At 36.1% G+C, this 15,035-nt stretch overlaps 1 protein-coding gene across 1 annotated transcript; it reads right to left on the reverse strand.

The window, feature by feature from the left end:
* Positions 1 to 2,294: 2,294 nt before the first annotated feature.
* Positions 2,295 to 3,185, reverse strand: LOC113234915 (general transcription factor II-I repeat domain-containing protein 2-like). The gene has a single exon (XM_026470436.1). The coding sequence runs from the start codon at positions 3,183 to 3,185 to the stop codon at positions 2,295 to 2,297; it is 891 nt and encodes a 296-aa protein (XP_026326221.1).
* Between the last annotated feature and the right edge of the window lie 11,850 nt (positions 3,186 to 15,035).

Genomic DNA, 15,035 nt, shown 5'->3' on the forward strand with positions numbered 1-15,035 from the left:
AGCTACTTCGCTTACCAACGTAGGCACGTCGACCGAGTCATTCTCCTTCAGGACTGTGACGATATCCTGGAGAGTCTTCACGCCTCCATCCTTCCGGCGAGATGGCATGTGTTAGGCTTTACCGAGGCTCTGGAACAACAACACCTATACTCGAAATTCCGTTTTCTCCATCTTCAAAAAACATATCGACCACACCTAATTAAAAAAAAAATCACGCCAAGAGTTCTCAATTAAGAAATAAAAATAAATACCGAAGAAAGTTTTTATTTAAGTTTAAGTTACTTATTTATCAAACCGCCCTCGTACATTGCATGTCCCATAACAAATACGATTTTATACCCATATTATACGTTTTGTACCAGTACCCTTACTTCCGAAGTCAAGGACATACAAAATTAACCCTATTCTGCTCCTACTCCACCAGGTCCTTGTAAGCCTTATCTAATGGCCCCAGAGGGCAAAACTTTTGTCATCTACCCAGTGGTGGCCGGAGTCAGGCGTTTAAAACTTTTATTTCACTCTTAAGCGATGTTGGCAGACATTTGGGCCCAGAACCCGTAATATTTTAACCGCCGCGGTACAATTATCATTGTACTTAGAATTTAACGCGTCCCAAAGGCGCTTTATATCCGTTAAGTAACTTTCGGTGTACCTGCCTATCTACAAAAAATGTTACTTATAATTGAGTAGATATAAATTCTATCGATTCATTTGAGGTAGCGTTACTTAGAAAATTCGTTTCCTTGGTATAATAAAGCCACATGTGATCATACGTCAAATCAAAAGTGCTTTAATCACATAAAAATAATACGAACTATATAAAATAAATTATATTATGTGAAATTTTATAACTCTCCTATTTAAGCATAAAAAGTTATCGACTAATTTCGTTCGTAGAATCTTTAAACCTGTCTTCTGAAAAGTTGTCGTTTTGTAGGTAGATATGGCCGTACTACACCAATTTCTTTTTCGTATCATTGAATGAATAAATGAATGAATGGATAAAATATTCTTTATTGCACATAAAATTATAGTTAAAATACAATACAGTAACTTAGGCATAAAGATAGTAAGATAATGAGCAACATGCGGCCTTATTGCTATGTAGCAATTTCTTCCAGGCAACCTTAGGATAGAAATTTGGGATATGCGAAAGGGGCGCAACCAAAGTTATAATAATAATTCATTTATTTGTGAAAACACAGGTTAGATATGCAAGTTGACATTTACAAAATGAGTAGATATAGTTTCACTGTGTCCGGCCAAACATTTGGCATACAAACATATTGAAAGTATATTTGGTATATGAATATTATAATACAAACATAATTACCGGTATTGACAATATAAAAATGAAAAAAAAAAAAATTTAAAGTATTACGTACGTTATAAGTACACTGCATAATAATTATCAATAAACTCGTATACGTAGATACACATATCCATATAAATATTAATAATACATAACAGTACACAAATAATAATATTAAATGCTTATATTCTTTAAAAGGAAAAAGAAAAATGAAGTCTAAGTACCATTTTACCAAGTTCCTTCATAATTTTAGTACAAAGTAGAGCCTTTGTTTTTCTACTCGTGTATTTAGAGCAGGTATGGGCAACCTTTAACATGTTGAGGGCCAAACTTTAGTACGCAAATAGGTTCGCGGGCCGCGTTTAAAAGTGCTTAGTGCATTTTAAAGTAATTAGTGTCAGTAGATGTCAGACATAAAATAATATCACAATGTTATTCTAGTACTAGTACAATTTATTTAAAAAATGAAATTTAAAAAAATGGTACAACATCATATCGGTAAATCGATAAATTTGAAATTGCTACAAACTACGGAAGTCAATCAATGAGACACTTGAGCTTGAATTTGGGAAACTAATCCATCGATATTTGGATTAATTCCACTGATACAAACACGTAAAGAATTTTCCAAATTATCGTCAGTCAGTCTTGTACGATGTGTTGATTTATTAAATTTCATCATCGAAAAGAACTGTTCGCATTTATAAGTACTGCCAAAAGCACAAATCAATCTTCTTGCGAATTTTCTATGTTGCGGAAAATTGTCTTCTTCTAGGTATTTTTTGTAGAAATCCCACAACTGTACTTCTTCAAATTTAGATTTTAGGAGTGAGTTTTCTTGAATTTCGATCAACTCCATTTGTAAGTGTATTGGAGCATTTTGTACATTACTTTTTGTTGGATTTGCAAATAAACTGAAACAGTCTTCCATGTTTTTGAAATCGCTAAATCTGTTCGAAAATTGTTCCGACAGTAACTTGATTTATTCAGCATATTGAGCATAAGCAATATTTTCATACGTAGAGAGCGTGTTGAAATGGTAACTATTACCAGATAGCATCTGTGACTCCCACAAGCGCAGTTTGACCTGAAATGCTTTCAAATGGCTGTACAAATCATTTACTAACTGTCCTTGTTTTTGTAGTTTCAAATTTAAATCATTCGAATAGCCTGTTAGATCGACCAGAAATGCTAAGTCACATATCCATTTTGGGTCACTCAATTCAGATAGTGGTTTATCTTTTATTTTCATAAAGTCTGCTATCTCATTTCTAAGCTCGTAAAACCGTTTCAACATTTTTCCTTTGCTCAGCCATCTGACTTCACAATAATATGTTACGTCGTTATATTCAGCGGATATTTCATCCAAGAACCCCTTGAACTGACGATGGTTAAGCCCTCGAGATCGAATAAAATTGATGGTTTTTACTACCACATCCATAACATGCTGGAGTCGAATGGACTTAGAACACAAGTTCTGTTGGTGGATAATGCAATGAAGGACTATCAAATCATCTTTTTGCACATTTAATGCTGTTGCTTTTTCATTTAAAATTCCGATGAAACCTTTACGTAAGCCGACCATAGAAGGTGCACCATCAGTGCATACTCCCTTTAATTTTGACCATGGCAAGCCAAATCTTGTGAATACCTTTTGAACTTCATTAAAAATATCCTCCCCTGTAGTGGTTCCTTTTAGCGGCTGTAAAGCAAGCAATTCCTCAGTAACAGTGAACTCCTTATCAACACCTCGAATAAATATAGCCAGTTGAGCTATGTCCGACAAATCCGTGCTCTCGTCTAATGCTATGGAAAATGATTCAAAACCAGCCATACGGTCAGTCAATGTTGTTTTTATATCATTAGCCATCATTTTTATACGTCGAACAACGGTTCGTCTTGTCAAACTAATTTTTTCAAATTCATTTTTCTTTTCAGGACACAAAACACTGCAAACTTCTAACATACACTCCTTAATAAATTATCCTTCGGCAAATGGTTTTAATGCCTTTGCCAATTTTGAGCTAACTATAAAACTAGCTTTCACAACATTATCAAGTTGTGTTCCTTGTTTAAGAAACATTTGTTGCTGTTTCTCCAAATTTGCTGTAAGCTTCTGGATTTTGTCTGTTCTTAATTGTCCTGTCAGTGAGTGTAGCGCAGTATGCTTAGTTAAGTAATGCCTCTTTATATTGAATTCTTTCATTACTGAAATGGATTCATTACACAGCAAACAAATAGGCTTACCATTGTGCAAAATAAAAAAGAATTCTTCAGTCCATTTTTCTCGGCGTCCCTCTGTATCTACTTTTCGTTTTTTTCCACCAGACATCATTTTTGTTAACTTTTCGTTCTTTAAACTTAATAACAATACAAACTATAGTTAGTACACAACCACTCAAGATGCACACAAAGTTCACGGCTCAAACAGTTCGCTAGAATATCGCTTGTCGAAGTTATCACCTCGGTAGCTCGAATAGAACTGCACAAATGTTCGGGCCATACACCCGCTTATATAGGCAAAATGAAGGAATATTCTGGAATAAACTAGTTTTAGAATAATTGAGAAGCAATAAGTCTTTGATATTTGCCGCCCGTGAGGCGTCGGGCGGCAAACATCAAAGACTTTGATCGAGTAAGCCGAGTGGCGGCGATTATCAAAGAGTGAGGCGGCAAACATCAAAGGATTAGATGTTTGGGGCTTCACTGTCGCTGTGAGTGTAAGTACCTAGTTTAATATTTTTTCATTGACTTTTTTTTTTTTCAAAATGTCTCGCGGGCTGGATTATATCTTACAGCGGGCCGGATGCGGCCCGCGGGCCGCATGTTGCCCATATGTGGTTTAGAGCATACAGCAAATAATATAATTCATGCAAGTGCAATGTCAGCCGGTAGTATGTCACTTAACTCGTCGCTAGGTCACTTAGTAATAGGCATTTCAAAGGATATTAGTTATTAGGAATTTTTAAGAGTTCAAAGAACAATGGTGGCAAAGAACACTCCATGGGAATCATTGCAATAAACCCGAAAATACGGTCAATTAAAAAGAAATACGTTTTTTGCCATGGCATATTTACGAACTTTCTGTATAGCATTAGAATCCATTAAAGTATTTATTTGTTTTCTTTCATAGGCTGGCACCGACTGAGTATCAATATTTTTATTGGAAAAGTAAAATGCAATCCGATGAGTAAGGTATCACATGCCAATAATAATATTTTATTAATATTATAGGTAACAGGTTTGGACAAGAATTGTCACGTTGTAATTGTACAAATAAACCATAAATGTAGATCTGTGTACAAAGATAAATAAAAAGAATCACGAAGATTGTTGATTTTATTATTTTTCGCTTTTTATTGTAATGACTGTTTGTGGTTTTTGAAATTGGATGAATTTTTTATTTTTTTTATTTGTTTTTGGTAAACAATTTAGCGATTCTTGAACAACCTAATTGCATTTTTTTATAATAGATAAGATAGCTTGTTACAAAAAATTAATCACGATTTATCCATGATTTGTCGAAACCAAATAGTACACACCTAATAAAATGATATTTAATTGATAATAAACATAATGGAGATATTCAAATTCACAAATAAAGCATTAAAATCATTACTGCAGATACAAGTTTAATATTTGACCTGTCGATTGTGACCGTCTCTAGTAATAAATAATTATAAGCCTTATATAATGGAATACTTACCAAATATGTCACACAATGCCAATTTGATGAAATGAATAAAGTTCATTATTCAATATGTGCTACTGTACTGGCCGCATGATGGCAACACGAATAAAATTGAATTTGAATTTCAATAAAATTTCAATATAAAATCAAAACGTCGTAACTTACAGCAAAATATTGAACTTTTAACGATATAGCGACTGGGTAAAGATTAAATAATAACATATTATATCGACTAGGTAAAGTTTAAATTATAACAGTCCAGAATTTGTTACATCTTTTTAAATTAGATCAGTACAGAGTACTAAAAAAACCGACCTGAAAAGTACGTGGAATTACATATAATTACCAAGTTTTATTAAAGTCGGTTACCGGAAAGTGCGCAAACCCAGATTCATACCCTGGTTTGCCACTATACGGGACTTTACACAGGAGATAATAAAAATCGGTTCTCACTACTCAAAGTATATTAAGAGAAAACCGTCTGAATTGGATAATAGCAAAATCAACCATTAAAATAATTGCTCCTTATAATAAATGTAGGCGCTATCTATAAAAATGAATCTTCATGCGTGAACAGCCACCCTTAGGGTCGTATTCCAGAACTCTACTCAATGCTCAAATCAGGATTTGAGTATGGTTTAAAGTACTCGAAATCAGACTCAAGTCCTTGCCATTAGGGTCGTATTTCCAGTGCTTGAAATCATACTCAAGTCTGCTCAAATCCTGACTTGAGCATTGAGTACAGTTCTGGAATACGACCCTTAGAGGTGGATGATTTTCTTCAAAATGAAATGGGACCACTATGGAGGTACCCTGTTTCCAACAAAAAAAGAATCATGAATCATGTATCGGTTCACAAATACCGGAGTTATAATTCGTTTTAGACTTATAATTAGCCTGTTTTTGTGAAATGCTTCCTATCGTGTAACAAACTGGTACACACAGTATTCTTAGATATATATTGTGTATTTTTTATAAGACTGTTATTTACATTGACTTACAAATAAATGGACGACGGGTCTAATACAAAAACCACGAAAAAAATGTCCCAAGTCAACCTATTCGAAATTTAAATTGTTATGTCATCGCAGTATCGCGCTGTCCGTAGAACAAATGAAGACTAAAGCGGAGTGTCGCGCTCTGTATACGATTTTAGCGCCTTACAAGTGCGGACACTTTTTAGCGCGGACCCGACGTCCATATAGTATAAGTCAATGGTTATTTAACATTAAATACCTAAACCTTTGCCTCTCAGATATTTTTAATCGCAAAGACCTTAGAGACACTGCCACTGTGCCCATCACCCTGACACATAAGTTGACAGCAGTGTTGGGCAAAATTTAATTGTTCTGGCAATTAAAGATTGACAATTGATTAATTGTCAATTGCGAAACAGCAATTAATTTTAAGTTGCGAGAACCGCAATTAACAATTGATTAATTGTTAATTGCGGTTCTCGCAACTAACAATTGATCAATCGTTAATCGCAAATATCTACAATTAACAATTAATCAATTTTCAATCTTTTCAATGTTTTTGATTAACAATTAACAATTAAAACTGACAATTATGATAAATTTATAGGGCATATGGGGGTGAGTTAGGGCGTTGGTTGTGGGAGCCCGTTTGGGGGCCCGGTTGGGGGCCCGCTTGGGGTCCCGGTTGGGGCCCCCGGTTGGGGGACCCGGTTGGGGCCCCGGTTAGGGGCCAGTTAAGGGGCCTGAGCCACCCAACCGGGGACCCCAAACCGGACCCCCAAACCGGGGCCCACAAACGGACCCGGTTGGGGCCCCGGTTAGGGGCCAGTTAAGGGGCCTGAGCCACCCAACCGGGGCCCCCAAACCGGGGCCCCCAAACCGGACCCCCAAACCGGGGCCCACAAACTGGGGCCCCCCACACCGGGGCCCCAAACCGGGGCCCCAAAACCAGGGCCCCCAAAACCGGGGCCTCCAAACCGGGGCCCCCAAAACCGGGGCCCCCAAAATCGCAATTAAATCAATTGCGACGCATCGCAATTTATTTAATTGCAATTGATTTCAATTGAATTGATTTTTTAATCTGATTGAATTATTGATTGAAATTTAATTGATTAACGCCCAACACTGGTTGACAGGTCCCATGTGCCTGTAATTTTACCAGCATCCCTTACCCTTCGAAACTGGAACGGTCACATTACTTAGTAATGCGCACATAACTGCTTGGCGGCTGAAATAGGTAAGCCCTACTGCTACTTGATCTAGCAAAACAGTTTTTCCCGCTTCTCTTCCGGTCACTCGCGCTAAGTAATTTTGAAGTTACTTCGGACATCGGCAGCGCATTCACTGCGAGGATTCTTTGATCTAGTAATATTTTTTATCCTCTTTCTCACCAGCAGCCCGATTCAAAACTCTTTGATATTTTAACCGAATAGTTCGATTGTATGTCGCTTTTCAAGCTATTCAAAACAAGGACGCTTTTCGAGTTATTCAGAACATTCGCATTAAAGGTTCGATTCAGGAAGTCTGCCACGAAATACTACACTACGTGACGCGTCCGTGGTAAAGCTCATACGTACTACATATGTCAGTTTTACGATGAAAGTAACGTCAAAATTCGATACGCAAGCTGTCATTTGATGTTTCGAAGGACTTATGTCAAATCAAGATCTTCGTACGCGTTTCGTGGCAGCCTCCATTCCGATACGAAGCTAAGACGCTGACCGTTGCTTTGTATTTCGTATTTCGTGGTAGACCTACGGATTCGGATACGATATCGTTATTCAACAGCGTTTACGGAGTTAGTCGGTGAAATATATTATAAGAAATATGAAATAGTAGTTTATGTGACTGTTACATAATGAAAAGCATTAAAATACGAGTGTGGGTTTATGAAAGGAGCCAACAGGCGAGTTTCATAAAAACATCACACGAGTACAGTTACATACACTGCTTTATATAAACACATATTATAAGTTCTCTATGATGTATTCAGGAATCGCATGTCATGCCTGGCGAAATAATAATAATAACGCACACACTCAACTAAGGAAAACCTGTGTCGCGGGTGCCATGGACACACACACATAGACAACCACAAATTACACCCAAACTCACGAGATAAATATATGTAGGCCATACAAATATTTCTCCCCGGCTCCGGCCCCGGAATCGAACCTAGGACCTCTGCGTGGCAATGAGATGGTAACCAGGTAGTTTAGCGGTGGCAAATAAAAAGTTTCTCACGCATGTTATACAACCGTACTTTTTATTTAGTTAATAGACAAACTAGAGTTGGCACCAACTATCATGTCGTTAGTTATCAACATTGACTTGTTATCAAGTAACGTGTGAAATCAAAATTGTTTTGCATAATCATTGACTTAGTAAGTCAATGTGCATAATTGACATTTCATTTCGAATAAAACTTCATCTCGACTGATATTAGAATTGAGGTGGAATCAAATTGTTTTGTTTTTTCAGAGATGTTCGAAATTTGAATGTCATAATAAAATCGAATTCGATGATAGTATGAAGATGGTAGATGGCAATAATAATATTATCACAGATAAGAAATTTGTTCTAACAAAACAGTTTATATTTATGCTGGTCGTAATTTGCTATTTTTGAACATATCATAAAGGGTTTATGATATGTATAGATAAATGATTTTATATACATTTTTAAGACTTTGAAGGCCAAAATATAGGAATGCAATTTTTTTATTTTTCTTATGTTCTTATGTTCACGTCTAATAACTTCAGGGAAACTATTCAGTAGGTACGGAATTCGTTTATTTTAGGGTTCTATCTCCATAATAATTTTTAACCTTTGGTACTACATATTTACTTGAGGTCATTGATCTCGTGTTACAGTCATTATTAACAGGACACAATAATGAGCCACGCTCCTGTGTTTCAAAGTTATTAACAGCTACAAGATATTTGTGCTTTATGGAAACTGGCAGAATTTTACAAATTTTAAACAATTTATTATATTCTCCTTTACATTTATCTTTTGTTTTACAATTCACTAAAAGTTTCAAAAATCTAACTTGCATATTCTCAAGTCTGTCTATGTATGATTTAAATGAAAGTCCATAACAGTCTAAAGCATAACTTAATATGGAGTCAACCAATGCCATATATAAACACTTCAATGTGCTGGCTGGTACTTTAAAACTTAAATGATAGAATTTTCCCAACAGTATTCTTAGCTTATTATGAATAAAATCAATATGATTAGACCAAGAAAAGTGTTCATCAACTTTCATACCGAGATAAGTGACACATTTTACTCTTTCTATAAGCCTATAGAAAGAGTAAAATGTGTCTACAATTAATTAAATTATTGTGTATACAATCAAATAAATGGGAGAGTATAGGACACGGTGACTGCTTTAAAGGCATATAGGGAGAGTGTATTACTAATAATTTTGTTTTATCAGCATTTAGTACTATGCCATTGTCATGGCTCCACTTGGTAATTGCATCTACATCTAGTTGAACGAGACGACTAATTTCTTCGAGATCAGTACCTGCACGGAGTATACACAGGTCATCGGCGAACATATGTGCTGTACAATACTGCAACACACCACATATACTGTTAACATGCATCAGATAGCACACTGGTCCGCATCCCGACCCCTGTGGGATTCCGCACTGGACTTGTTTCTCTACACTATACTCATCACCCACTCTATAAGAACGCAATGTTAGGTAATCACGGAACCATTTGTTCAGTGGCTCACCAACCCCACACTCTTCCATTGCATTTAACAAGTTATTTGTTTGTAATGTATTTTTTCTTCTTAAAATCTTTAAAAATCTTAAAATCTTTTTTAAAATCAAAAAACACTGCAAATATGGTTTTTTTATCTCCTAAATTGTTATTAATTTCATCTGTAAAATTTGATAACAAAGTGTTAGTACTTTTACCCTTCTGAAAGCCATGTTGACATTTATTTAAAACATTGTTTTTGTGCAGGTAATTCCCAAGCTGATCAACTATACATTTTTCTATAATTTTATCAATTGAGGACAAAATAGCTATTGGCCTATAATTTCCATAATTTTTAGAATTTCCTTTCTTATAAATAGGACGTACTATAGCCTCTTTTAACTTACTAGGAAAACTGTGACTACTCACTGACAAGTTAACCAACTTTGTTATTACCGGGGATACTTTATCTACAGAAAACTTTAAGTTAGACATACGCACCAGATCACAACCCGGTGACTTTTTTGAACTCATATTATTTATGATTTTATAAAATTGAGATTTAATAAAATTGAACGAAATCCAGACTTTATATAAAAGAATAAGAGACTTGCATATTACATTGTCTGACGTCTGCGTTTCTATCTATGGTGATAGTGAGGCACTCAATAATATTTATTTCAAATGTAGTTATACATATCGGATGCATAGAATCGGGCTGCTCATAGATAGTGCCGATTAGATCGACGATGGAGCCTTGTCTTGCAAAGGTCCAAGTTATAGGCCCAGGAATTCCACTCCATAGCCGTTCGCCTTATAAATTAGGAAGAGTAATGCTACTGTGCAAATCCTTAGAATATCCACAACATAGAGACGGAATCCCAGCCTAGAAAAAAAAGCCTTCTGTTTACAATTTTCATCAGTTCTATTACTTTTCCCTATCTTTTATAATATGCAAGTGATCATCAGATCTATTTACTAACCTCACTTAACTACTAACGTTAGTCGTTTAGAGAGGTCAGTAAATATCACGTTAATGAGTTTAAAATTTATACTCGGTTGGAGTCACTTGGTGTCAAAGGCAATCTTAAGAGGACCCAAACTATTATGGTTATTGGCTGCCCTCGGTTTGTATTGCGCTTTGACCCTGACCGAACGACCGCCCATTATGTTTGATAAGTTCAAATCCATTTGCGGGACGCCGTAGAGTGATTTTTGATAAATATCTGACTTGGAAATATTGAGTTACTGAGATTAGTACTAAAAAGTTCTGTGCTGCGTACACATTCCTTCTCTCTGGGCTATTTCCTGCCTTTACCGACAAAGGTCAGTCTGATTATACTGCTATTGCCTATTCCGAACTGTATAGATGTTTTTATACCGACATGTCTGAAAGTGTGCTCAACAAGCTCCACCGGATCAAACAATACATCTTTAGCGTATTCTTACTTTTAAGTTTTTCCTCTCCAAAGGTTTAAAAGATTGCAATCCAACAATAAGGCCGCCTGTTGTAGCTTGTCATTTGTCTTTTCTTTGTTTTTGTTCTTAAGTCATTAAATACTATTTATTACGTATATGTGTAAAAGATTGATAGGATAAGAGCAAATGAAACTTTTTTATGATACCACGCGACGGGACAAAATGCGCCTAGTGGTAAGCGACGCGCCTGTCCACAGTTGCAGTGATGCTCAGAATTTTCAATCGCAAAGATCTAAGAGGCACTGCATTGTGCTATCTCACCCAGATACATAAGTTGAAACACTCATGTGCCTGTAATTTCACCAGCACCTATGTAAACTTTGATGGTATTTTATACCCTGCTACAAAACAAAACCAAAAAGAGCCGTGTATCTGTACAAGTATGTATATGTATATGGTCGTTTCAATGCAAGATGTAATGTAGCACCTTCCCGGGAGGCAAGTCAGATCAAACACATAAGTTTAACCACCATCGCCAACAAGTTCAAATATAAACATTTATTTACTGATTCACACAACATGAACGCGCCTTAGTTTACATTAGATATAGGTAGGTAGTTACCCAACAGAATCCTATTTAACGAGGGAGTAAGACAAATCCGTGTACCCTAACCAACGAGTTCCAAGGCCGTTCATTTCCCTTATCGTCTGTAGGGAACCGTTCGTTCCTACAAAGTGGGGTAAGAGGACACCTAAACATGCTCGCTCATAACCAGGGGGTCACAGATTAAAGCGTTGCAAGTAGATGGCAGGAGTAGACGAGTCCCTGCGGAGAGCTAGAAAGAAACAAACGAGCATTAGCTCGTTGTTGATTCTTGCTGAAGAGACAGAAATTGCTTCTTCTCAAGTGTTTTTTTTTTCTCAAACTCATTTAGCATTACTCACTGTGCTACCGGGTAAAATGGCAAGCAAGGTTGCAAACCTCATTCGCTCGCTCTCGACAGTCGGAATTTTCAATAACTCAAGATGTTTAGAGGTGCTCGTATGTTAACTTCTCAAATGAACTCGTAAGAGGCACCATTTCATTTGCTTTGATATTTTATTTTAACCATCTATGTAAGCCGATTAATACTAAAAAAAATCTGTACATAAAAATATATAAAATTGAACCGAAAACCCAATTAGGACAAAATAGCGCATATCAAAAAACTACGATGATTACTTTGCGAAAGAAAGTTAACTTCTTGTGAGAAGTACTTAATAGAACCTAGGCACCTACGAGATAGTTATGACATTTAATGTAGGAGAGAAATTTATTTCCATTTCTGGTTGTAAAATCCTAAATCATTATTATGTATTCGTTTTGTTTGCTGCCGTAGTTAGGCCTGTTATTTGGCTATAATCATAATAAGCACGATCAAAAAGCTTATAATACTGTCAGGGTCACGACAGGATTCTTATTTTTGTGAAGGAACTGAAATGTTCGAAATTGCCCCACACATGGGCCAACTTTGAAACCGCGGGGCACCTTAATTTAAATGAAAAGTACCTATTACTTATTTATTGTTATTAAATCCGTTATCAAAAATCTTTTATAATATATATTATTTCTTTCATTTGTTTAGTTAAGTCCTATAATCACAGGAGTACAAAATCAAAAGCAAAATCTCTTCTAATAAAAATATTAGCAGAGAACCTCTAAACATGTTTAAAGCATTGATTTGTTGAAATCTGCCCCAATGGGTACTCTACAAAATAACAAATATTTTTCATGCATAAAAATACTCTATGATTGCAAGCTGTAAGTTAAATATTTTAATCCATACGACAGGCAAAGTTCAACTCACAATTATCTGTATTCCTCCGGTAATTTCCTTACAACTATTTTTGAGAATGTTTACTTTCGACGCTGAAACGAAACAAGGCTTCTCATTCAGTTTTTGGCGCGCGCACACTGACCATTGCCACGGACAAGTATTATAAACATAATTCCTACTACATTTTCATTCAAACAAACTGCGTAAACACATTAATTTGTTCTAAGCTACCCTTGTTCAAAGGTGTCCTTCTCCCCTACAATATGTTAATGTTGTAATAAATATATTATTTTACCTTCACACATTTTGCAGTTTTCAAAAAGCATACGAAACTTTCCAATAGCAAAATATTTAATTAATACTTCTAAATTTCAGTTCTTGTAACAAAATCCTTCTCATCCGTTTAAGGCCATCTATCTTTTTTTTAAATGAATAGGGAAACCCTGTGTCACGGATGGACACATACATTGGTAGACAATCATAAATTACACCCAAATTCACGAGAGAAATAAATGTAAGCTAAGTATACAAATATTTTTTTCATCCGAAGAACGACCGATAATGAGGCAGCATCAAGGCTGTTCAACATTTTCTGCAGATCCTGCAGCAATTCTGTGACGATGTCGTCGGCAAAGCGAAGGTGTGTGAGATTTTCGCCATTGACATTGATGCCAAATCCGGTCCAATCAAGTGTCTTAAAGAGGACCTCCAGAGCGTTTGAGAACAGTTTCGGAGAGATAACATCTCCCTGTCTCACGCCTTTGTGCAATTGGATAGGTCGTCTTGTTACTATGTACTTGGACGGACATCGTGGCCTTGCTGTACAGATTTCTCAGCACCTCTACGTACTGTAAGCTTGGACGTAGCTCCTGTTGCGTAGCGAGAGGTACTTTTATAAATATAAACAGGGATAACCTTCTAATCTCCTATTTCAAAACACATTCTAAATATAAAACTATATTCACTCAGCCAGTAATTCTACTCATAGAGTAGAACCTAGACTACATCCCTCTTCCTCACAACTGAAGGGGTGAACATCCCTAGCTGGTGCCCTACCTATGATAGGCAACTTACATAAGTGATCAGCCTTTACTATAAGCTAGCCACACACTACTCGGAAGCCACTACCTTACCAACAAGTAAACCACCGAGGAGGCTATGGCTTTAGTCTGCCAAAAACCTATCTGAAAGGACAGACCATGATCACATCCTAATCAAACAATTCAAAATATAATTACTCGTTAGCTATCCTTGCTATTTAGGTAACCTGTCTAAATCCTAACTCTTTATTTCAGGTACCCTAGCTTGGCTGAATGTTCCTAACAAATTAAACATCACTATTAAAACTTCCTAAATGCATCACTAAACTATCTTCAACGTGAACGCTGCTACGGTGACGACACAAGTTTGAGCATCCATCGGACGATCACTGGTAACATCTACATTGATCTCCCAGCTGCCTTAGTCCTCATCCTGCAGCTGTCCAAGTTCCATCAGCTTTTCTCACTTTCTTTAAACAAACCAGAACAAACACACATATATCCCTAACAACATATCTTAACATACATATGGGATGGAGGTATACCATATGAAGGATTCCTAATAATTAAATAAATATATTTTCCCCAAATGCAGACAGTTCTTGTTCATCTGGGAGGGTGACCACGAACTATGCACACACACACACACAGGACAATATACACATCAAATCAAAAAAAATAAAAAGTAACTAATATAGAATATAATAGAATAGAATAGAAGTCGTTTATTACTACGCCACAACAAAAATATACAGTAATAAAATGAAGACAAAAAAAAGATGAAGCTACATTAAAACAAAAAATAAAATAAAAATAACTGGAAAAAAACGAATAAAAATAACATGAAATAAACAAAGCAAACATGAAATATTTAACACAATTAGACTAAGTGTCATGTGCGCGGCTGTGGCGTGAGTAACAGGATCCCACTCAGCTATTGTCACCACCGAGGAAAGGCTGTGACGCTGATTTTCAGTGGGCCCTAAAACCGAGTGAGTACCGGACGTGTGTGTCGCGAATATACGAGTAAACTTAAATAAATTACATAAATATTTCTAT

This window comes from Hyposmocoma kahamanoa, unplaced genomic scaffold (genome assembly GCF_003589595.1).
Source record: "Hyposmocoma kahamanoa isolate Upper Pololo Valley unplaced genomic scaffold, ASM358959v1 86, whole genome shotgun sequence".
Classification (NCBI taxonomy): domain Eukaryota; kingdom Metazoa; phylum Arthropoda; class Insecta; order Lepidoptera; family Cosmopterigidae; genus Hyposmocoma; species Hyposmocoma kahamanoa.

Excerpts from the sequence above, each read along its gene's own strand:
- LOC113234915 (XM_026470436.1), bottom strand. The coding sequence starts at position 3,185 with ATGATGGCTAATGATATAAAAACAACATTGACTGACCGTATGGCTGGT.